The 24,794-nt window shown below is 37.0% G+C and overlaps 2 protein-coding genes and 1 long non-coding RNA gene across 4 annotated transcripts; 1 reads left to right on the top strand and 2 right to left on the bottom strand.

Annotated features, from left to right (window-relative positions):
• Nucleotides 1-1,723: 1,723 nt before the first annotated feature.
• On the bottom strand, nt 1,724-4,028 carry LOC112203666. The gene has a single exon (XM_024344594.2). It carries the CDS (start codon nt 3,794-3,796, stop codon nt 1,949-1,951), a length of 1,848 nt encoding a protein of 615 aa, XP_024200362.1. The 5' UTR covers nt 3,797-4,028; the 3' UTR covers nt 1,724-1,948.
• Nucleotides 4,029-17,341: 13,313 nt separating this feature from the next.
• On the top strand, nt 17,342-19,672 carry LOC112166823. Its single transcript, XR_002923412.2, has 3 exons — nt 17,342-17,516; nt 17,770-17,918; nt 19,288-19,672. It is a non-coding gene; the product is annotated as an uncharacterized LOC112166823 (long non-coding RNA).
• A 1,211-nt stretch (nt 19,673-20,883) lies between these two features.
• LOC121053121 (histone H3.v1-like) lies at nt 20,884-22,706 on the bottom strand. 2 transcript variants are annotated; one of them, XM_040519596.1, is made up of 3 exons: nt 21,967-22,706; nt 21,074-21,428; nt 20,884-20,960 (listed from the first exon to the last, which is right to left on the bottom strand). In XM_040519596.1, the coding sequence occupies exons 1-3, from the start codon at nt 22,067-22,069 to the stop codon at nt 20,942-20,944; spliced, it is 477 nt and encodes a 158-aa protein (XP_040375530.1). In that variant the 5' UTR covers nt 22,070-22,706; the 3' UTR covers nt 20,884-20,941. The 2 variants fall into 2 exon arrangements, with proteins under 2 accessions (XP_040375530.1, XP_040375529.1); XM_040519595.1 differs by having other exon boundaries at nt 20,912-21,428.
• Between the last annotated feature and the right edge of the window lie 2,088 nt (nt 22,707-24,794).

Below are 24,794 nucleotides of genomic sequence, written 5' to 3'. Positions count from 1 at the left end.
GAATGGCAATGGATTGAAAGGCTAGCAGGAACTCCAAATATCACATTAACGTGTGAATTGTTCTATCATAATGGATCTTCAACAAGCCCCTGAGGACATAGGAATGAATTGAGAGGTAGCAGGAAATATTGTTCAATTTTGATACGAACAAAGGAACTGAGAAGATTTTACTGTCAGATGTATGAAATCCAGTTCTGTAACAGCCTAACAGGGAAATTGTGACTGGGGTAACCAAGTTTTCGTCCTCAGAGGCCGACAGTTTTGTTTTTCCTTGGGGAGAAGCAACAATGATTACTGTTGAAGTGATCTCTGTTGAAGATTTAATGGTTCTTGGTAGAAGTTCAGCCCCTAACAAATTGGCTAATTATTGAATTTTGAAGGAAACAGGGGAAGAGATGGAGAAGAAGAAGATAGATATTTGAGTTACAACCAAGGCAAAGAAAGCTCGGCAATTTAAATCAGTGAATCATTTCATAAAGAAAAAAGTAGCATTACTTTTAGCACCCAATGACACCAAAATGGGATCTTGAATACCGTTCAATAATTGGAATTAGCAGACAATCAGGGATCGGTTAAACCAAAAGGACGACAACTCTGTGGATCTCAATATCCCCAAGGAAGGAATCTGGTAGCACATATTGGGGGGTACTGATACAAAAAAGCAATATTAAACACCAAACAGAGCAATGGAAAAAGCAGCAACAGAAAAACTGAGAAACTAGTTTTCCTCATGCTAGTTTGCATATGGCATAGCTATAGATATACAATTTAGCAAGCAGTATTATCAATGTATATAATCGGTCCGGCCAGTCAGTAATGTAAAAGTGGATATCATACATGGTCAATATTTGTACTGTCCCCAATGGACACCATTACATAAAGGAACTTCTTCGGTTGCAAATGCAGATTGTTAATATGTTCACATGATTGATGATTATTTGCGAAAGACGTTACATGGTCAACAAGAGATTCCAACTGCATTACAACTTACAAGAAATCCATAGAATATTTATAAAATACAAGCTTTCCAATGTTGGCAGATTTAGGTTCTTGCCCACCTTTTTGTTGCATCAAAAAAGAAAAAGCATCACTAACAAATTCAAGAGAGCTGATACCGTGTACAGCAGAAATAAAACCAAACAGGAGTCTGAAAAGAAACACAGTTTAGTAGTTAAGTTCAAACAAATCTATTAGCAAACAATAATTATAACAAACAGAAGTTGTATAGACTACAGAATACATGGACAATTTGAATTTGTAAATACAAGACTGCAAGAACCTATCGACTTCAGGTGTCTCAATATACTTCACAAGCTTAGACAATTAGTTACAAAACTCTGTTATAAGCCAGATTTCATACACTATGTTATTCAGAATACTCTCCGATAAGACAGATCACAATATAGTTATGCCTGTATCAAGTTCAATTCACTTTGAGCATAATCATAGCACTATGCACCTTTCCAAAGAAAAAAAAATAGCACTGCATAGTAAACAATCATTTTAGTAGTGATAAGTTAACCTAAATTGCTTCCTTGTTAACTTGGCATCAGAGATTAAAATTTTTCTGAATGTACATTTCCATTCCACTTAAGAAGTGGGCTCAACCCACTCATCCAGACAGATAATATTGATAATCCATATTTAAATTGCAGGAAATATAAAAATAAAAAATAAAAAAAAGGAGTCAAATATAAAACAAGAGATTTGATGCATAAAAAGACATACTTCGGTTTCAAATCTTGCAATATTAAATGATGGAGGACAACAAAAGCAGTACTCATTCGTGATAACAAAGCAAAAGTACAGTAACAACAACCAGGATTTAGAAACCAACTCAGTTCATTAGCTTTTCCTAGACTTCATTTGCTTTTAACTCAGCAGATACAGCCTTTTAACCCTCGTTTCAAAAAACAATCAACTGCTAGCACATTTGTTACCAATGGTACTAGCCATGTGATTTTTTGCACCTCTTGTGTTGCTGTCCGCTGCTTTTTAGCAGGTTACACTTAGCCTTAGATGCTCCAGTCAAAGCTTCAGTCTTCAGGACCTTCTTTGTTCCCTCTGACCTCACAGTATTACCAGTACCTTTTTCCACACTTGAATATACCAAATCTTGAACTTGATCAGATAATTTCTCACAGTCACCACTTTCCTTGGTTTCAACAGTTTCATCTATCTTGCTATGTTTCAGAACTTCTGATATAGACAGTGCATCTTCATCCATAGGATCTGCAGCATTCATTTCATTACATGTGGGAGGAAATCCTAGAGCTACAAGGTTATCACTATCATCATTCCTTCTTGTAGATACCTGCACTACTTTTTCTGAATTCTTTGGAGAATAATCACAAGCAATGGTGGCCTTAAATATCTTGTTTGCTTCTTTTGACCCCTCTACGGCTTTCTTTGGTTTCTTTTTCAGTGGAATACTCTTCTGCTCAAGGCGTGACTCTGATTCCTGCCACCAGCTCAAGCATCTCATGCTAGTATCTGTCTCAGAAAGCTTGGATGGAACGTACAACTTTGCATTCTCAAAACTGTGGCTGTGTCCAGCAACAGAAGAACATGGAATGTCTTGATTAAATCCAAATTGCCTAGCCACTCGATGAGGGAGGTATTTCTGTCTAGTACCAAATCCAACTAACTCAGCCACCCTCAAAAACATGGCAAATGACATTAGATCATGTTCATCACCCAAGTTTGGACCAACCAACACCCACTTTTCCATTTCAACATAGTATGCAGGAAAAACACAGTTCTTAATGGCCATGGTATAAGGGCGCCGAATGAAACCTTCACCTGCTTTGTCTAAAACGCTCCTCATATTTCCAACATTCAGACAATCTACCTTATCCCATCGAGCCAATCTTGGCTCAGCACAGCTTATAACATTAGGTATAGGCCTAAGTTCCACGAACCTTTCCCATGCCCAAACCTGAACTAAATGAAATGGTGACATGATTGTGGCATCTACAATTTCATTCCTAGCATTCAATCCATTTGAAGCTACAATTGTCATTTTCAGCATACTCAAATCCCTATAAATGTGGGCAAGAACAGCAGGTGCAAGCGCAATTGGGATCCCCCTAGCTAAACGAATCGCAATGGAGAAAACAGCCTTATTGACTGAACTATTAGGAGTATTGTGGAACACATACCTGGACAGCCAAAACACAAGGAATGCCTCATGCTCCAATTCACTCCCACTCTTCATGAATTTCTGCATCCATAACGTTGTGCAAGCATTCCTACACCCAACAAAGTAATCGTAGAGTCCTTTTCGCTCTTTCTCAAGCTTCTCTTCTATTTCTCTCAGTTCTCTGCTTTCAAGAGGACTGAAAATAGAGTCCCCCAAAACAGAGAAGCCTCCCAAAACCATAACATCCTCCAATGTGATGGTTGCTTCACCCCATGGAAAAATGAAGGTGTTGGTCTCACAACACCATTTCTCAGCAAACCCACAAAGCAAATCCTTTTTCCTTTTGATTTGGTACGTGGAATTGAAGATGGCTTCAAAGATACCAGCTTTCTTCCATGTAGATTGGTGAATAGGGGCCAAGTGAGCGACCCAAGTCTGTAAGTCTTGGTGGTCGAGACGCCATCCACGGAATCGAAGCTTCAATGGCCAGTTTTTTGGGTCAAAACGGGGTGGGAGGGAGGTGAAACCCTGAGGGAGCTTGAAAGGTTCATCAATGGAGGAATTAGGGATAATGGGTTTGAGAAAGTAGGCCTCTTTGCGAAATGGGTCTTCCCCAGTTGGTGAAACCATGGCCATTTCTTTCTCTTCATTCATGGTGTCGACAGAAACTAAGCACAAGACACAGAATAAGGGAGATGATTTTCACTTTGTAGCAAAAAAAAGAGAGGGTTTTAGGACAAGATGAAAAGAGAGAGGGTTTTGTGATTTTTGTTGGGGTTTAGGGGATTGGGGCAATGCAAACAGAGCCAAAGTTTTGGACAAAGTTGGGTTTTTCACTTTTTCTTTGGGATGGTTTAGCTATGAGAAATTGAGAAGAAAGAAGACGTTGAGGCGCAGAGACCTGGTCATGCGAGTCATACAGAGTTACAGACCGGCCCCTCAAGGATGAAAACAGAGCAAATTTTCCTCATTTTTTGTATTTTCTGATCAATTTTTTCCCTCTCTTTAAACATGAAAATAAATAGGACTAAAGGGCATGATAAATTATATTTTTATTCACATTAAATTGAAAATTATAATATATAACTTCTCACGATGCTCCATATGAGTGAAAATTACAAGTATATTTACTAACGAGAGAGTACAAGTAAACAAAAGATGCATCTAAAGATGTGTTTTTGAACTTGAACTTATCACTTTGCCAAAAAAAGAACTCTAACTTATCGTGATGAAATCTTATCGGATTTTACTTGGTAACGCAGTAAATATATAATTTAAACTGTTCATCATTGGTGTAAATTAATCGAGACAATAGGTCTCACAAATCTCTAATTCTAATACATTATGGTTCATATGGTTGTGTTCATTTTAGTCCTGAACAATTTCCGAAATCATGAGCTCTAAAAAACTAAGTCATGTCATTCTCATAAATAGAAGTGACACACTACTCTAATAGTTTTAATGATATTTTATCATATTTTTCTTGATAACAAGATATTAGTATCATTGGATGTAATAAGAAATCCTAAGCACGGCTGCAAAACAACACACATTATTATAGGAATGGAGTTAGTTGCCTGTTCAACTAATTGAACTATTCCCAATTAGGTTGCATATTGCACTTAGATCATAGGATCTCCAAATCAACTCGGTTAAGTTTTTGTCAAGCAAATTCATTGAATAATGGCTCAGCTAATTCTCCTCAATCATCTACTTTCTCTCTAGTCACACCTGAAAACAATTGATCCATGAGATTGACTATAAACTTACAAAAGCAAATTCCATTTGAGAGCAGTAGTTTGACATGTATGTCAAGGGCTCAAGGTTACTAGTAGTGTCTTTCCAATTATAAACAGTTTATTAGACAGCCCCACCTTACATGTTTCATCAGTATTATAGAAGTGCAATTTATTTTTTTTGGTCTGAAGTGCAATTTAGATTGTAATGCATGGCATCTCCAGTCTCCACAATCCTAATATATGCTCCATCTTCTTTGGATCTTTCATCCACTTTTTTTATTGTTGGGTGTTTGAGTCTCTCATTTTGAAGCATTTTTCAAACGCTTTCCTTTTGTCTTTGAACTTTCCGAGTTCCTATAGCTACATTCTTCTAATAGCAAAATGCTTCTCCGTATGACCATCATAAAGATCTTGTTTTCTTAAGGTGATTAATTGGCTCCTATAACATCAGTAGTAGCTCTACTATATAACTAATGGAAGATAAAAGCCACTTTTTATTGCTTCATTATAGTCAACTTCATTGGTTTTTCATAGGATTCATAAATATATATATATTTTAAACCCCACCCCTCCCCACTTTTGATGGAATTTGAACACATTTGGATATCCTTAGCAACATATAGATAGTTTGCTGACTGTTCATCTCCCATCTAGAGGAAGAAAAATTACTAAATTTTTTGTATTTTGCATCTGTGATTCACAATACAAATGCATTTGCATTGCTTTCCTATGAAAAATTCACAAAACTTGAATCAAATGCAAGTTTCTACCTTTCTGAAAAAGATTGTGATGGATGGTGGATTACACATGCCGTTTCAAATATCTCCGCATCAAATTTATTGAAGATCATATCTGAATAACAAACTGGTAGATGCCGTTGTCCTGTGATCAATTTGATGGATATGACTCTCTCGTCATACTTAGCAGTTAATTACAACATTTGTTTGCTGCTAAATTACATCTTGGAAACTATATTAAATAACCATTAGTGATTAGTGCATCACACATATAGATAGGTAATATGCAGAATGCAGGTGAACACACTAATTGCATATATAAACTGCTAACTACAGAAAATTAGGAATCCTTCATTCTCATTTAGCAGGTCTTGCAAAACTATCTATGTCTAACTCCTTGTGTCCATTAGCTTCTTAATCCTAGCTAGAAGTAACAAACAAAACACTAGGATTATCCACATACAGTCATATTTCTCTTTTACACACAACAAAATTTTGTCTTAGCTAGAAGTACAGGGTTTAGACTGCCAAATTCAAGAAAGAGTTTAGACATTGCTGCCAACTCAGAGAAAGCACCATTTGATTAACTTTCAATGAATCAACTCTTCCCAAAAGTATTTGCTTTCAACACCTGAACCACCTTTTCAAGCCTGTAAACCTTAGCTTTAAGCTCTGAAACACGTTTTTCATATGAAGTCATGCTGCTGCTGCCATCTTCCCATTTCTCAAATAAGGAGCTGCTTCTTGCATTGCTTCTCATTACATTTTTCATTTTCCTCTTACCCTTACCTCCCCAGATCAAAGCTTTAATCAATGGAACCCCTTTCTCCAATCTTTCAGACTTCTTAGTATTAACATAAGTACCTTCATCTGCAATTGAAGGGTTGATGCTAGCACATTCCAGTTTTGCAAATAAAGAGCCGCTGCTAGTACATTCTTGTTTCTCAAATAATGAACTGCTGCTAGCACATTCCCGTTTCTCAAATAACGACATGCTGCAACCACATTCCAATTTATCAGATAAAGACAAGCTGCTAGGACATTTGCTGCCGACGATGCTCACCATGTCATTACTTGGACTTCTTTCCTTACTCATGATTACCTTGTCCAGTTTCCTCTGACCTTTACTTCCCCAAGACACCACTTCACTACTCAACACAACTTCTTTCTCCAGTATTTTTGACTTCATAATATTCATAGAACTTTCATCTGCAGATGAAGATGCAAAGATTTGATCGGGACTTGATAACTTTGCACTGTCAGTACTTTTTCTAGTTTCTACAGTTTTAAGCTTCTTCCCAAGTTTCAAAGCCTCTGATATAGTTAGATCATCTTCGTCTATAGGATCTCCAGCTTCCATTCTATTCCTTTTGAGAGAAAATCCTGGAGGACCAAAAGAATATTCACCCTCATTCCTTCCTGCAGAAACCTGCACAAGTTCTTCTGAATTCTTTGGAGAACAAATACAAGGAATGGTGGCATCATTTATCAAGTCTACAGATTTCTTAACTTTCTTTTTTGATGGCATATGTCTCTGTTCGAGGCCTGAAACTGATTCCTTCCACCAATTTAAGTATCTAATGCTAACATCTGCCTCAGAAAGCCTGGACAGAATAGACAATTTCGCGTTGTCATAATTTTGGCTATGTCCAGGAACAGAACACGGAAGGTCTTGATCAAATCCAAATTGCCGAGCTACTCTATGTGGCAGGTAGTGCTGTATAGTATCAAATCCAACTAACTCAGCCACCCTCAAGCACATGGCAAATGACAATAGTTCATCATCCAAGCCTGCACCAACCAAAACCCACTCTTCCTTTTCAACATAGTATTTAGGAAAATTCCAGTTCTTAATGACCATGGCATAAGGGCGCCACATGAAACCTTCACCTGCTGAGTCTAAAACCCTCCTCATATCTCCAACATTCAGACAGTCTACTTTATCCCATCGAGCCAATCTCGGCTCACCATAGCATATAACTTTGGGCTTTGGCCTAAGTTCCAGAAATCGTTCCCAAGCCCAAATCTGAACTAATTGAAACTGTGACTTGATTATGAGTGTTACAAAAGCATTCTTGGCATTTAATTCATCTGAAGATGCAATTGTCCCTTTGAGTAGACCCAAATCTCTATAAATGTGAGAAAGAATAGCCGGTGCAAGCGCAACTCGAATCCCTCTAGCTAGACGAATTGCAATGGAGAAAACAGCCTTATTGACTGCATTGAGAGAATTATGGAAAACATACCTGGACAGCCAGAACACAAGGAATGCTTCGTGCTCTAATTCGCTCCCACTCTTCATGAACTTCTTCATCCATAGGTGTATGTAAGCAACTCTAATCCCACCCTCGCGATTGTAAAGTCCAAATCTCTCTTCCTCAAGTTTGTCTTCTATTTCTTTCAGTTCTCTGCTTTCAATAGGACTTAAAATGGAGTCTCCCAAAACCGCAAAGCCTCCCAAAACCATAACATCCTCCAATGTGATAGTTGCTTCACCCCATGGAAAGATGAAGGTGTTGGTCTCACAACACCATTTCTCTGCAAACACACAAACCAAATCCTTTTTCTTTTTGATTTGGTACGTGGAATTGAAGATGGCTTCAAAGACACCAGCTTTCTTCCATGTAGATTGGTGCTTAGAAGCCAAGTGGAGAAACCAACTCTGCAAATCTTGGTGGTCGAAACGCCATCCAAGGACTTGAAGCTCTAGCTTTTTTGGGTCAAAACGGGGTGCGAGGGAGGAAAAACAGTGAGGAAGATTGAAAGGAGGTTCATAATTGGAGGAATTAGGGAGAATGGGTTTGAGAAAATAGGCATTTTTGCGGAATGGGTCTCCACCAGTTGGTGAAACCATGACCATTTCTTTCTCTTCAATCATGGTGCCAAAGATTATGATGAGACAAAGATTATGGGAGATGATTGTTGCTCTCCAGCAAATAACAGAGAGGGTTTTAGAGAGAGAGAGGATTTTGTCGTTTTGGGAATTTGGAATAGATCCTGTCTTTTTGTTTCTGTTTTTGAGGGATCATGTTCTGGAATAGACGCAAAGTAAGAGGGTTTAGCCTAAAGAGGAAAGAAGACGTTGAGAGACCTGGTCTGCTGGTCATGTGACACATAAAGACTGACCCCCCAACTCCTCACTCCTCAGGACTTCACCACATTTCCATTTCTCTATCTCTCTCTCTCTGTCCTTTTTTTTCTTTTTTTTTTTTTTCTTATTTGAAAAAAATCAAACCTTTAATCTAACCCAATTTTTGACCCTCACGACTTGTTTTTTATCTCCTATTTTTCACCTGGGAATGGATTCTTGATTTATATTGTAAAGAGCCATCTGACCCGTCCAAAGCAATCAAAAAGTTGAGAAAGTAACTATATTATGATGGAACTTTTCGGAAAAAAAAAAAAAAACTCTTTCATGATGGATATAAATCAAAGGGTGATATAATAATGTTACATCATTCGAACGCTGACACTTTCTCATATGAGAGCCGAGAGGTGTCACACTCAAAAATTTGAGAGTGAAAAAAAAAAAAAGCTTTTGTATTGGAATTTGAAATGGAGGCATCCAAGAAATGTTTGTTTGAATTCAGAGTGTGAATATGGTATGATACGATAGTTTAGTTTTCGATTCAATATGACTGAAACCCAAGTGAAGTTTTGTACAGGCTGGTAGTGGTTTTGCAATAAGAATGATTTTTATGTTTGACTTGACCAACTAGTATCGAGAATTCTGATTTATTTAGACAACAAAGTTGCTACTAAATTTCCAAATATGAACATTTTTTTACCAATAAATGGAACTCTTGATCATTCATCACCAAGTTATGAACAATGAAGGCACTTAAAATTGTTCAATAATTAAGTGACTTCCCACGAAATGATCACCTCAAGAGAGGAGAGGTCGTCGGGAGTGTCACTAGAAGTGGGTGATGACAATCGCCAAAGGTGGATGCTCATCACTGGGAGGAAACAAGAGGAGTCAGTAAAGTTTTAAACTCTCATGTTTTAGAAATTAGCTATTACCTTATGAAAAAGAAATTTCCTTCAATTGCATAGTTGTTGTAAATATTAATGTGGCTATTCATGTAATAACAATTAGTGTTGCGTGATATACGCCAATTAAGATTGATTGGTGATTAACAGAATATAATTAGCGATTGATTGATTGTAATCAGACGAGTGATTGATGTAATCGTTAAATAGTTACCTTTTGTAAACCTGAGGTACTCCTATATAAACCTCATTGTGAGATGAATAGAATCACTCCATTTCTCATACTTCATCCTTGGTGTCTAAACTCTCCCTCTCTCAAATTCTTTTACTATCGTTTTACAACACGTTATCAGCACGACAAGCTCTAGGATTCAGATTGCGAGTTGCGGAGAGAGGTGGTTCATCATTCAATCAAGAGAAGAGGCGAATAACTCCCAAGCTATTGGATTGGTTGGATTGGCTGAGAAGACAACCTTCTCAGTTCTGCACAAATAAGATGAAGATTCATCCATTCTACATTGAGTTAAGTTCTCCAAATTCTAATTTTAATTCATCTTTTCAAACTTGATTATATGAACAATCACCATGATGCATGAACCCCCAAATTTACTTTATTAATTTATTTGGTTGATACATATATATCTGTCGTATATATTTGTTCATGTTTTTGGATTTGATTGACATATACCACGACACATTGACATGTAGGATTCCTATTTAATATTACTATAATGCCAGAAGCGTTTATTCAAATCATTGCCATAATAATGTGCATCATTTCCTGTTAATGCCGTATATTACGCTCATCACCATAATGATTTCATTATTGACTTTATGATATTTATTTACTTCATTACAATTTCTTAATGCTGTACATTAAGTTTATTGCCATAATGATTATGTAATATTTATGGGGTTAATGAAGCGTTAATGCCAGAAGCATTTAAGAAAAAAAAAGAAGACAGGTTAATGATGAATATTAAATGAGGCTGAGTCAGAAGCTCAAATCAAGCCCAAAGTCACAACAACAAATCCGAGCCAGAAGCTCAAGCCCAAGTTGCAAGACCAGAACAGAAGCTCATCACATGTTGCCATGACAAAAGTTATGAATCTTCTCAAACTAGGCTCATCCAGTTGGATGTGATGTCTAGGCAAGGTTCAGATGAGGCCGTGTACTTAAGTGAGCCTCGCTCCACCTAAACCTCATCCTTCCTTACCTGGTCGTATTCAATTGGAGTTACTGAAAGAGTTGAGTAATAACTTTTCATTCCTTGGCAGACCAGTTTGAGCCCAGCAGGCCCACTCTCCCTCAGCAGGACCTAGCAGCCCAGCAGGTCCCACACACCATTTGACTTACGCATGAAAGCCCAGGTCACAAGCCCGCAGACTAAGCCCGATAGGCTTCACTATCAAGCTCACTCCTTCTTTGGTCCAGCAGAATCAAAAATAAAAGGAAAAATGATTTCATATTGTAAATAGATTCACCATATTTAATATGTGTAATTAATTGCCAGAAGCATTTATTCACATAATTGTGTGATAATTAATCTGTTAAATTAGTAGCATGCAATTAATATCTCAATTGATTTGTGATTTTTATTTATCCAAATTTGTGAGATTATTTCAATTTGCTCAATTCAATATTATTGTGTTACTTGTCTAAATTTTCGCACTAGAGTATATGTGTAGAAAATGCAGGTACCTAATGAACTAGAAGTTCTAAATGAACCAGTAGTTCATACATAAATCAAATTTGTAGTTTCGATAATGCCATTTAAGAAACTTGAAGTTTCCTTCATAAATTCACCACACATGATAAAACTAGTAGCTTTTACATGTCTAATCCGATTTTTCATACCATGTTATAGAACCTGAAGTTCTCATTACTTGCTTATGGACGATATTACCCAAAGCACTAATATTATTTGTTCCTTTCCTATAAGAAATGTCAAATCTCAACATGTTTGACTTTGTTGCTTTGGAGGTTTGCGGAAGAAACTATCTAAAGTGGACTCAAGATGTGAAAATTCATCTGACTACAAAGAAGATAAGATCAACAATCGATACTCATGACAATGTCGTCACTGAGGCTTTTAAGGCGAGTGCCATAATGTTCATAAAGAAACATATGAAGAAAGCACTCCAAGTTGAGTATCCGATGAAGATGATCCACAGACTCTTTGGGTCGCTCTGGAAGAGTACTTTAACCACCAAATGACCATTTTCTTGCCTGAAGTAAGACATGATTAGCAAGATATTAAACAAGCCCATCTGCCCAAAAGAATACAAGGAAAGGCACTTAATTAATTCTCAGAATTGATCACTATCTTGTTGCTCACTGAAATGAACAACAACCTCTTGTTGAGGAATGATCAAGCCAAGCCCATTGGTACCTGAGCAGCACTTTTGCTTGAAGGAATTGATGTTGCTTATCGCAAACCTAATCTCGAAAGGAGAGATTGTAACCGTGGAAGGGACAAAGAGTTTGATCTTTTTAGACAAGTAAAGAGAGGTGGGCCCATAAATGGCCCATATAACTGGCCCAAAATATGGCCCCATGTTATAGTGCCCCTGCCTAACAAGTCAAAGTGGAAAGGAACACTGGTTCGGCCCACCGCCACCAAAATCAGCATGATCTTTGTTATCGATATGGAGGAATTAACTGCTGGTCCTGCACCTGCAGTGCGATAGCTGAAGAAATAGATGAGTATTATGCCGGTCGCGGAACTCAAAATACCAACTGTATTGAAGGGTCATTTTCCATCGATTCCACACTAGAGATCATGGATTTTCAGGCAGTTACTAAACATACCGAGAATTAGAACTTGAAGACATGGGTATAATTAGCCCCTTGTGCCATATTTTCATCTTAATGAATGAAACATCTTCAGATTTTGGTGATTTATGTTTTCAATTATTTTGGATTATGAAAATGTGGTTATGTTCGAATATATTTAATTCAATAAAATTATTTATACATGTGATCCATTGAATTAAATAAATGAATAGGCATATTTTGTGGGGAAGTTTGTTGTCAGGTTAAAAGTGCTATTACGCACACCATACTCCCAGATCGGAGATATTTTTCAAACTTATTGTCTATTCATACCTCTGTGACAACCGTATCAGGCCAATCCAACCTGATAGAGGGTTATGGCAAAACCCACAGTATGTTGTCCAATGGTACTGAACCTATCATTAATGAGGCCTTATAATCTCCATGTTCCAGAAGAACGTTATTGAGTGTTAAGGATATTCGAACCAACAGTTACCACGTTGAAACCACTGAGAAAAATAAGTGGAATATCTTTGCATAACCTCTGAGTGTGCGGCCAGAAGCGTACATTGGAGAAATTGAAATCTGTTAGCTAGAAGCTAACTAATTCAAGCAAATACTTGTTATGGCATGACCGTTTGGGACACCCAGGTCACAGTATGATGCACCATATCCTCAACTCATCGCAGGTGCATCCCCTTCTGAATAAGGGTCTTGTATATAATGACACACTATGCCATATTCATTAAGAATATTTCATACTAGACCATCATATGCAAAGACTAGTACATACACCACCATTTTTCTGCACAGAATGCAAGGGAAATTTGTGGACATATCCAACCACTATGTGGACCAGTTAAATATTAATGGTTTTGGTTGATGTATCGACAAAGTGATCACATGTAACACTATTGTCCACAAGAAAACGCTGCTTTTGCTAAACTCTCGCCCAGATTATGAAATTGAGGGTTCACCACTCAAATTATCCCATAAAGTCTATAAGACTTGATAATACCAGAGAGTTTACATCGAAGTCTTTTGATGATTATTGCATATCCTTTGGGGTTGATGATGAACATATAGTTCCCTATGTTCACTTCCAAGATGGTCTCGCAAATAGAATCTTGGTAATGCGCACCAAGCTTCTAATTTCTGCATGGAGCTATGCAATCTTGCATGCAGCTATGTTGGTCCCGTTGAGGCCCACTGCTACCAACCTTACTCCGCGTTACAGCTGGTGACTGGGTACGAACCTGATGTTTCGCACTTACGCACATTTGGGTATGCAGTCCTTGTGCCAATTGTGCCGTCACAATGTACAAAATTGGGTCCTCAACAAAGGATGGGCATACATGTCGATTATGAATCCCGTCCATTATGTGCTCTTTCAAGCCCTTGACAGGCGATCTCTTTACCGCTAGATTTGCGGATTGTCATTTTGATGAGACAGTCTTCCCGTCGTTAGGGGGAGATAAGAACATTACCGTTCCTGATGAACGACGTGAATTGACGTGGAATGTCCCCATTATGTCTTATCTTGATCCCCGAGCCGCACAATGTGATAATGAAGTGCGGAGAATTATAGATCTACAGAGTGTAGCCCAAAATATGCCAGACGCTTTCTCTGATCTAGCTAAAGTGACTAGATCATATATACCTGCTGCAAATGTGCCTGCAAGGATAGACGTCCCTGTAGGATGTGTCGTCCCAGATGGACGAGGTATGATTATGGCGGCTAACCAGTCATATGTCCCTACCCTGAAGTGAGGTAGACTATTTGGTTCGAAGGATTCTTATCCCTAGAAGAGGATAAACTTGGCACAAACAAATCCTCTTGACAGCTCAATCTCAAACTGATTCATCTCACGAGATAAATCCGGATTATGGGTACATCCTAGAAGAGACTATGTTGGGGGACACTCCAACATTTGAACTCACTCCTGAGAATAGAGACATCTCGGTAAATTTAGTGAGATTTTGGAATTGGAATGAGATCATCATCGATGATGTGTTTGTATTTGCGATGGCCACCGAAACTATAACAAGCAATGAAATTGAACCTTGCTTTGTTGATCAATATCAATGAAGAGACGATTGGCTAAAAAGGGAAATAAGCAATCCAGGTCTAATTAGATTCCTTGACAAAGAGAAAGGTGTTTGGACCTGTTATTCCCACACCTCCCCATGTTAAACCCGTAGAATTTAAATGGGTATTTGTAAGGAAGCGTAATGAGAAAAATGAGATTGTGATACACAAGGCTCGTCTAGTGGCACAAGAATTTTCTCAATGCCCTGTGATTGATTACGAGGAGGCGTATTCTCCCGTAATGGACGTCATAACGTTCCGCTACCTTATCAGTTTGGTAGTTTTCGAAAAACTGAATATGCAGCTTATGAATGTGGTCACAGCTTATCTCTATGGGGATCACGATACAGAGATATACATAAAAGTTCTTAAAGGACTTAATATACCCGATGCAAATAGTTCTAGACCACGGAACACGCTCTTCATTAGTTTTGAGGCGTTCACTTTATGGATTGAAACAATCCAGACGGAGGTGGTATAACCGTCTAAGTGAATATTTAATCGGGATGAGATATGTGAATAATAAACTATGCCCATGCTTGTTTATTAAGGAAACAAGTTCCTAGTTTGGAATTGTGGCGGTCTATGTCAATGACATGAATTTGATTGATACTCCTGAAGAGATCAAGGAAACCGCAAAGCACCTGAAGTTGGAATTTGAGGTGAAAGGCCTTGGGAGAACAAATTATTGTCTCGACCTGGAGCCCGAGCACAGTGCAGATGAAATTTTGGTCCATCAACCAAATTACATCCAGAAGATGTTAAGATGCTTTAATGAGGATAAAAGCAAGCACACCCATGGTCGTCTGAAGTCTAGAGAGAATCGTATCGTCCTGCAGATGATAATGAAGAGATATTGGTGCCAGAAGTCCAATATCTAAGTGCAATAGGCGCATTATTGTACTGGGCTCAATGCCCTAGATAAGACATCTCATTCGATGTGAACTTGTTAGCTAGATATAGCTCTGCGCCAACACGCTGCCACTGGAATGGCATAAAAGACATTTTTCGCTACCTTAGAGTTACAGCAGATATGGGCTTATTCTATCCCTACACATCAAGGAATGGATCAAACCCCCTTGATCCTCAGAATGATGCTCGCCTTGTTGGATATGTTGATATAGACTATCTATCAGACCTGCACAAGGCACGTTCCCAAACTGGTTATGTCTTTACCATTGGGAATACTGCAATTTCTTGGAGGTCTACGAAATAGACACTTGTTGCTACCTCTTCGAATCATGCTGAGATACTAGCTCTTCACGAAGCAATATGTGAATGTACATGGCTAAAAGCCGTTACAAAGCATGTTCGAAGCACATGTGGACTACATTCCACCACTGATGAACCAACCATTATCTACGAGGATAATGCTGCTTACATAGAGCAGATAAAGACGAGTTTTATCAAAGGAGACAACACCAAACATATTGTACAGAAGTTCTCCTTCAATTAGCAACAACAGGAGCATCAGAAGATCGAAGTTAAGCAGATTTGATTTGAAGACAATCGTGCAGACCTCTTCACCAAGTCACTACCAAAGTCTACATTCTAGAAGCATGTCCAAGGTATTGGTCTACGTAAACTATCTAAATTACCTAACATGTAATTTTCAGGGGGAGTCGAAATCAGGGGGAGTATCCTGAAGCATACTCGTTTGATCATCGTGTACTCTTTTTGTCCTTCGTCCAGGGTTATTTTGTCCCACTGGGTTTTGTTACCTGGCAAGGTTTTGACGAGGCATATCTTTAGCATGGTCACCCCACTTACTGCATCCAGAAGATGCTTTGATTCGACATATATATGCATTTGCTCATCTTTTTCCTTCTACCACGGTTTCTCCCACTGGGTTTACCGGGCAAGGTTTTGGTGTATCAATTCTAATGCATCCCTCTCGTAGACATACTACCTACTTATGGTGCTGATAAGAAGACTCCACCTATCTCTGAAGCTGTGATACTGCTACTCCACACTCAAGCGCGTTGTGCTCTTTTTCTCCTTCGACCAAGGTTGTTTTTTCCCACAGGATTTTTATTACTTGGCAAGGTTTTTGACGAGGCAACTTAGAAGAGCATAGCAGGGGCAACACTATTGACATGGAATATCCAAGGTGGAGTGTTGTAAATATTAATGTGGCTATTCATGTAATAACAATTAGTGTTGCATGATGTACGCCAATTAAGATTGATTGGTGATTAACAGAATATAATTAGAGATTGATTGATTGTAATTAGACGAGTGATTGATGTAATCGTTAAATAGTTACCTTTTGTAAACCTGAGGTACTCCTATATAAACCTCATTGTGAGATGAATAGAATCACTCCATTTCTCATACTTCATTCTTGGTGTCTAAACTCTCCCTCTCTCAAATTCTTTTACTATCGTTTTACAACAATAGTAACTTTTTAAATTTCTGTCAATGTTTCCCTTATCGTAAATTTTCAATGACTATTCAATTTTGATGTTAAGCTCATCTCACAATGTTACCAAATTGGAACTTGTACGAAAGAGGTCGCTATTTTTACTAAAGATTAAAAAAAAAAAAAAAACTCACAAGTGAATACATGGCTAATGGTAAAATGAGATAAGATCATCAAAAGTACTACTATTGATAAAAAAAATTTAAAAATTATGTTGCAATTGAAGTGAGCCGAATAATGATCGACCATTTCAACTTATTAATTTTTATCCTTACAGCTAAATTGAATGGCAGTTGAGCACGATTGAGTACAGAATCAACTGACTATCTCAAGAGATTTTGTGTGAAAAATTAAGGGGCAAATGGAACTTAAACTAAAAATTATACTACATATTAAAGGAGGGTGCGAGATTCACTGTTCATCGTCGGCTTAGTAACAGTACCGGCTTGAGCCGAGCCGATGGTGACAAGACGATTTTGTCCTCTTTTTTCTTTTAATTACAATCGGCCATCGGAATCTTTTTCCACTTCTCGCAGCGAGAGCATAGAGATTGAAATCGGAAGAGATGAAACAGCCCAGAAACGTGAGAAGCATCGGAGAGAGGTAGAGGGTTTTTAGGTAGCAATTGTCCCGATCTTCTTTTATGTTTGGATTTCAATGATTTCATTCTAAATAGAAGTCTGGGTTTTTGGTTTCTTGCCTTTGTTTTTGTTCTGAGTTTCCAACCTTGAAATTGATTGTAGGCTCTGTAGAAATCTTATGGTAAGAACCTTTTACAACATGAATGCTATATATCAGCAAATTTCAGATATATAGATCTGCATATATGAATTGGTTATAAGTATTTTTTTTCCCCTTTCTGTTTATGCAGAACTGGAGCCAAGGGGAAGAGAAGCATTTGGGTTTAGGTTTTGATCAGGTGCAACGATATTGATCCAATTGGGTGTGTTTTTTCTTCTTTCTTTTGTTGCAAAATTGTTTTAAATATTCTTTGATTTTGTTTGTGCTGAAAATAATATGGTAATTGAAACCCCTCTTATATTTGATTTGATTTCAGTGGCATACTGAAAATAATATGGTAATTGAATCCCCTCCTATATTTGATTCGATTTCTTAGTGTTTTTTTTTTTTAAATTATCTTATTTGTTGCTGGGATGTCATTATTTCCAGTCTTTGTCGATTAACATTGGGATTTGTTTGTTGTCTTACAAGTTTTCATGCTTTTGGGGCTGAAATTGTTACCTTTTTTGTGTTTTGGTGTCATGATCTTTTGATTTGATTAAGGTAATTGAACTTAGTGGATTATATCTCCAAATAAATGAAAATGATAAGCCTTATTATCATAGATTTTCTACTTTAAGCTTTTTATCAATTTTATGTCCCGTATAAAGAATGGAGCTGTAAAATGAACTATTGTAACTGTGCATCAGCATGCTGTGGTTTAAAGATGACTTTGTAAGTCAGAATATTGTTAATTGTAAAATTAACTATCGTATCTGTCCATTAGCTTACTGTGGTTTGCAACCTTTTCAGCTTTTATGAAAAGATTGGATGTATTAGAGCTGCAATCTGATAATTTGTAATAGAGCTGCAATATGTAGTTTGAAATCTTTTCAGCTCTATTTCTTCATTTTGTAATAGAGCTGCAATTTGATGATTTGTTTTAAAACAATTTTTCAGTTTTCAATCTTTATCAAAGAGATCGTAGATTGTAATAGAGCTGCAATCTGTAGCAAAGAGATTGTAGATTGTAATAGAGTTGCAATCTGTAGATTGTAATCGTTTAGACTAATCACCGACTATTTTGATGGAGTCAGTGTTTGCAATCTTGAGCTGTAGCCCTTTTTTTTTAGAGTAGTAGTGATTTATGTACTTTATATGAAAAGTTCACGGACATGGGTTTAGTAATTATTTGGACCTTATTAGCCTCATTCTAACTATTAGTAATTCATTCTCTACATGATAACATACTTAGTTCCACACCACATCCTCTTCTGTTCAGCTATGTGGCGTGGAACTTTGAGTTAGGTTGTTTGTATGTTTGAATGACTGGAGTTGTATCATACAGATAATGTAACTGCAAAGGCTTATGTCCTTGGTGAGTGATGCAAAGACTGTAAAATCCCTTACACCAGCAATAATGTATAGCCACACCCTTTAAAAGTAATTATTGGCATATGATTTCGTGAATTCCAATCATGGGTGAGAATGTACAAGTATCATATGATTTTGTGAATTTCAATCTGTGTCTGTTTAACAAATGCACCAAGCTGTTTATTTAGTTGCATGGTTATTCATTTGGTCATGTTATTCCTTTGAGTCCTGTGAATGCACTTCTTGCTGATTCATGTGCTAATTTTTTGACATTTTTTTTGGGTATGCCATGTAGATAAATTATGAAATGAAAGTGGCTGAATTGGAAGCTAAACTTGGCAGTGAGATGAGCAAAAGAAGGCCTTACTTACTGGTAAGTCTTCCAAGCTACTAACATTTTGCTGACCAAATTTGATATGCTGAGCGTTGTTTCTTCCCATGTTGCAGAAAAGGAAAAAGGATTATGTTTTAAATCTTTTTGAGCATGGCACTGGCACGCATGGCTTATGAACTATAATATGTAAAAGGTTTCCAGTAACCATTTATAGTTGTTCCAACAGTGATTGTAAGTAAGAATACTCAATATTCTTATAATTCCAATGGTTTGTCTCATATTATGTAACGTCAATGCAATCCTAGAAAACCTGCAGCAACGCGCGGGGTACTGTTTCTAGTATATATATTAATAAAGGAGATGGATTCCGAATGCTGGGAACCAAAAAAAAAAAAAAAAGCATGTTGAGCAGGAAGTAATCCTATAGACCAGTGTGTATGAATTACAAGCAGTGGAGTGGATGACACGCATCGAAAAGCTCCAAACCGACATGATGGGATGGATCGTGTTTCACCGAATCCCTAATTTACACACAATTTTCAAACGAAACCATTTCTCTCGGCCAGAAGGCATGTCGAAGTGCATTTATCATTAATCGAACCACAAACAGGTACCGGTGCAAAAGACTCGAAGCTTGCTGGAATGTCTCTGACTCAACAATTCAACTACTTGGTATCTCTGTCTCTGCCTCCGCCTCAAGGTATGCTTTTGTGAGGAATATTATTTGGAAATTGCTAGAAATCATAGGAAAACGGGTAATAACCTTTGCTAGAAAGTCTAGATATCTTTTAGACACATTTTGTGGACCTTAATGCAGTTAGAAAGATCCTAGTAGCAATTTAACCTCTTGATCAAGTACTTCAACCCACTTATGTAACTTGATTTTGCCTTGCGATCTTATTAACATAGGAACAATGTGATTTGTCTGCACAAGAAGTTTCTTTTCCTTAACATGCTGCATATTGTCCAACTCTGCCCGTGAAAACAGAACCATGAACCTTGAAAGCTCAGAACAAAGCTGTCAACCTATATATAGTTTTCAGAGAATATGTTTTCTCCAATATCTCTGATAATACTGATATTGATTGTTCTTTTGATTTCCGTTCCTCGGATCGTTTTTTGGGGACAAGAAATGAACAGAATCCCATCCCGTACTTCCAATGAGTAGTACTGAAACTTGGCCAGACTTAGCTAATAGTCAATTTTGACCTGTAAACCTCTTTTTATTGTCAAATCAAAAGATCAACATACCAATTTCAAAACAAGGACCAAGAGACTTGAAGTCAGATCATCAAACCAACAAAGTATTCAACTTTTAGGCTACAATTTTTCCGTGCAATTTGAGCAACTCTTCTACAATACCTAAAACCCCATAATTATTCCAGAAAAAAAAAATAAGGAACTGAAAGAACAAAAGGAAAAAAGATTTTGATCGAAAAGAACAAAAAGAGAGATCACGTATCTTCTCAAAAAACAGAGATCACGTAGAGAGAAAGAAATCACCTCAATAAAAGCAGCAGTAGAAGAGAGAATACAGTTGGCAAGACGCAATTCGGTACAATAACAATGTGTAGATACGCATTTTCATAACAGGGGGCACAATAGTACTGTGTTCTCAACCACCGGATAAAATTCTGATGCAAGGGGATAACATAGTTTATCTTAGAGCTGACTAATGAAAAGGAGTACTCATTCGACACTATAGATCTCTTGCTTCAACACCTTATGGTTTTTCGAATTGTCATACCTTCTGGGGTCAGGATTTTTTGGGCATTCGTAACTCCAGTGAGAAGCTGGTACCTCACAAATACAACAAGACTTCATAACGGCACGTCCTACCCAGTCCCATTCAGAATGGCCACCCAACGCATAGCATCCTCTACAAACTATTGCATAGCCACTGCCAACAGTTGTCGTCTTTGGGTTCGGGATGCGATCCAGGTACGGGCAATCAAATGTCCAGTGTTCCTTGTCCTTCAAGCAAACATCACAAACGTCAAATTCTTCTTCCTCGTCTTCATCCTCTTGTTCTTCTTCTTCATCGTCTTCATCCTCTTCATCCACTTCTTCTTCTTCTTCCTTTGCTGATTCTTTTTCTTGTTCTACAAGAAATTAGTAAACAACAATTTAGATACATGTATGAAGTACAAAGAAAAACAACACAAATACTCTGGCAACCAATCTCTGTAATTCCTAAAATAACAGGTAAAGGTACAAAAACATATTAGCAAAGAAGAGGCCCTTTTACTTTTTAGCAAAGAAGAGGCCCTTTTACTTTTTAGAATCTTATTCAAAAACTGCAAACTGAAAGCCGGCCACTAGTTCAAGAGTTCAAGTTCAAGCTTAGTAATGGTGAAGTTAATAACCGATTTCCTATAATTTTCTACAAACAAACTTGATCTCTCAGTATAATCCTTAAGAAGTCTTTTCAAATCAAACAGTTACAATACCACAAGTCCAAAAGCAAATATTTCAAAATCCAAAGTTTCTTTTCCTTGACATGCTGCTTTGTCTCTTTCCCTAAACCCTAAGGTATAAAAGAATTTTCTTGCACAATTTTTTTCCCTAAAAAAGCATAGAGCCTTAGCATTTTCCAAATAATATTCCCCACAAACTGTAAAACAAAGATCAAAAGCATACCATGAGGGAGAGGCAGAGCCAGCGACAAGTCGTCAAATTGTTGAGTCAAAGACATTCCAGCAAGCTTCGAGCCTTTTGAGCCGGTACCTGTTTGTGGATCCATTGACGACGACAAAACTCAGAAGATCATGATCTTGGAGGTATTCAGAGAGAATATATAATGAATAGTAAAGTAGAAATCATAAGCCAAATTGGACTAGGGAACACAACCAAACTAGGAATAGGAAACCTAATCAAACTAAACCAGATAAAAGGATCGATAAGTAACAACTCTCGTTTCGTCCGATTATAATCACACACACACACACATAAAATTATGTTGGCAATCCATGATCAGCTTCTTCCTCTAAGACAGCAGCTATCAATTATAAGGGCACTTAAAGCCACAATATTGGACTCGACTACCGTGTATATTGGCCACACAAGATGTAGAATTATACAACATAAATTTTCTGTCAGCTATTTCCAGCACAATTGCCCCTTTTGCACATCAGCTATTCAAAAAATCCAGGAAAAAAAATTCTGGATAAACACTAAACTCTAAACCCTAGCTATATATATCTTAAATCAAATTCTACTGAACAAGCCAAAAGCTCATATTTTCAGAGTGGAGAATTTCATAAAAAAAATTAAACAATTCAAAAGTATGCCATGAGTGCGGATCTTGTCGTCCTGATCTATGAGGTTGAGGTTGGGCGGCTGGGCTGGGATCGCGAGAGACATGGTTTCGTCTGCAAGAGACAAATTGGCTCGCCCAAAAGTTGTGTGTATATTAGGGATTCGGTCTTTTATATGCTCATCAGTCATCCCTTGATCAGTTTTTATACGTGGTATTACTTCACTGCTTGTAAATATATTTGCCAATTTTTCATCAATTTATACTATTTTTTTTCTAGAAGAGATTGTTCTTTTTTACGTAAATACTCCTTAAATCATTAATAGCAAGTCTTCCCCACCTTAAACCGCCACCCAACCCACCGCCTTCACCTCTGATCACAACCAAATTTGTAAAGGTTGATATAGTATTGCATCATTCGATCGTTGACACTTCATATGAGAGCCGAGAGTTGTCACACTCAAAAATTTGAGAGTGAAAAAAGAATTAGCTTCTGTGTTGGAAACTTGGAATTTGAATTTGGAGGCAGAAAATGTTACTTTGAAGTTTGAATTGTGAGTGTGAATATGGTAAGATATGAGAGTTTAGTTTTCTATTCAATATGACTGAAACCCAAGTGAAGTTCTGTACAGGGTGGTAGTGGTTTTGCAATAAGAATGATCTTTGTGTTTGGTTTGGCGACTAGTATCGAGAATTCTGATTTATTTGGACAACAAAGTTTCTATCTAGAATTTCCAAATATGAACATTCATCACCAAGTTATATGAACAATGAAGACACTTAAAATTGTTCAATAATTAAGTGACTTCTCATGAAAAGACCACCTCAAGAGAGGAGAGTTCGTCGGGAGTGTCACCGGAAATGGGTAACGACAATCGGCAAAGGTGGATGCTTGTCACTGAGAGAAAACAAGAGAAATCAGTAAAGTTTTAAACTCACTTTTTAGAAATTAGCAATTACCTTATGAAAAATAATTTTTCTTCAATTGCATAGTAACTTTTAAAATTTCTATCAACGTCTCCCTTGCCGTAAATTTTCAAAGACTGTTCAATTTTGACGTTAAGCTCATCTCACAACGTTACCAAATTGGAATTCGTATGAAAATTTAGGAGGTAAGCTATTTTTGCTAAAGATTAAAAAAAAAAACAACTCACAAGTGTGATGCAAGACCAATGGTATAATTAGATAAGATCATCAAAAGTAATAACATGGATACTATTAATAAAATCTTTAAAAGTTATGGTGCTATGGAAGTTAAGCCGAATAATGATCGAGCATTTCAACTTATTAGTTCTAAATCCAACGACAGTTGAGCATTAATGAGTACATAATCAACTGATTATCTCAGAAGATTTTTTGTGAAAAGTTAAGGAGCAAATGAAACTTAGACTAAAAAAAAAAAATAATAATAAAGGAGTGATACGCTTTGAGCAAGCATATAATTTAATCCTATAAGATGTCATCGTTAGTATATAGTAAATAGGGATCGTTCTGGGGATTGAGGGTACACTTGTCATTGTAAGACAAATAAAGAATTAAAATAAAACAAAGTATATTATTTACAAAAATAAAATAAAGTATATTATTTACAAAAATAAAATAAAGTATATACAAATTTACGAAATAAAGGGGGGGTTTAAGAATTATAAAATCAAAAGTTAAAATAAATAAAATAAAGAAAATACGGAAACACATGTACAAGAATGAAACGTAAGAAACAGAGATCAAAACCAATTCCATGTAAGTGATGGTGATTCAAACCCTATAATTGATCATCTAAGTCATGAGAAAGAAGTTGATCATGTGAAACATTCGAAGCAAATGATTTCCCATATTTTACTTTCCTTTACTAATTAACCTAAGTGAAAGCACCTAGATCAATCATATTAAACATGCAATCATAGTCTAGAAAGCTAGTTAATCAAAACATGTTCAACGCAAGAAGCATAGAGAAAGGTTATCAACTTAAGTGCACAACCTAGTTATGAATAAGTTCACCTATTTGCAATCCTCTTCAATTGAATTCGACCTTTGTCCAAAGCCTTTACTACTTGTGATTTAGGTTCACAAAACTATTAGGTGAATCGTTTACCTAAATCTAGCACCAATTACATGCAAATCCTATAAGTGTCGACCCAAATAAGATAAACATATAAAAGTTTTATGTCAAGCAAATTCAATCGAACAAACTCACATAAGCAACTTAGAATCA

This window comes from Rosa chinensis, chromosome 5 (genome assembly GCF_002994745.2).
Source record: "Rosa chinensis cultivar Old Blush chromosome 5, RchiOBHm-V2, whole genome shotgun sequence".
NCBI lineage: Eukaryota > Viridiplantae > Streptophyta > Magnoliopsida > Rosales > Rosaceae > Rosa > Rosa chinensis.
The sequence above is the reverse complement of the archived record's forward strand: the minus strand, read 5'-3'. Positions and strand labels throughout refer to the sequence as shown.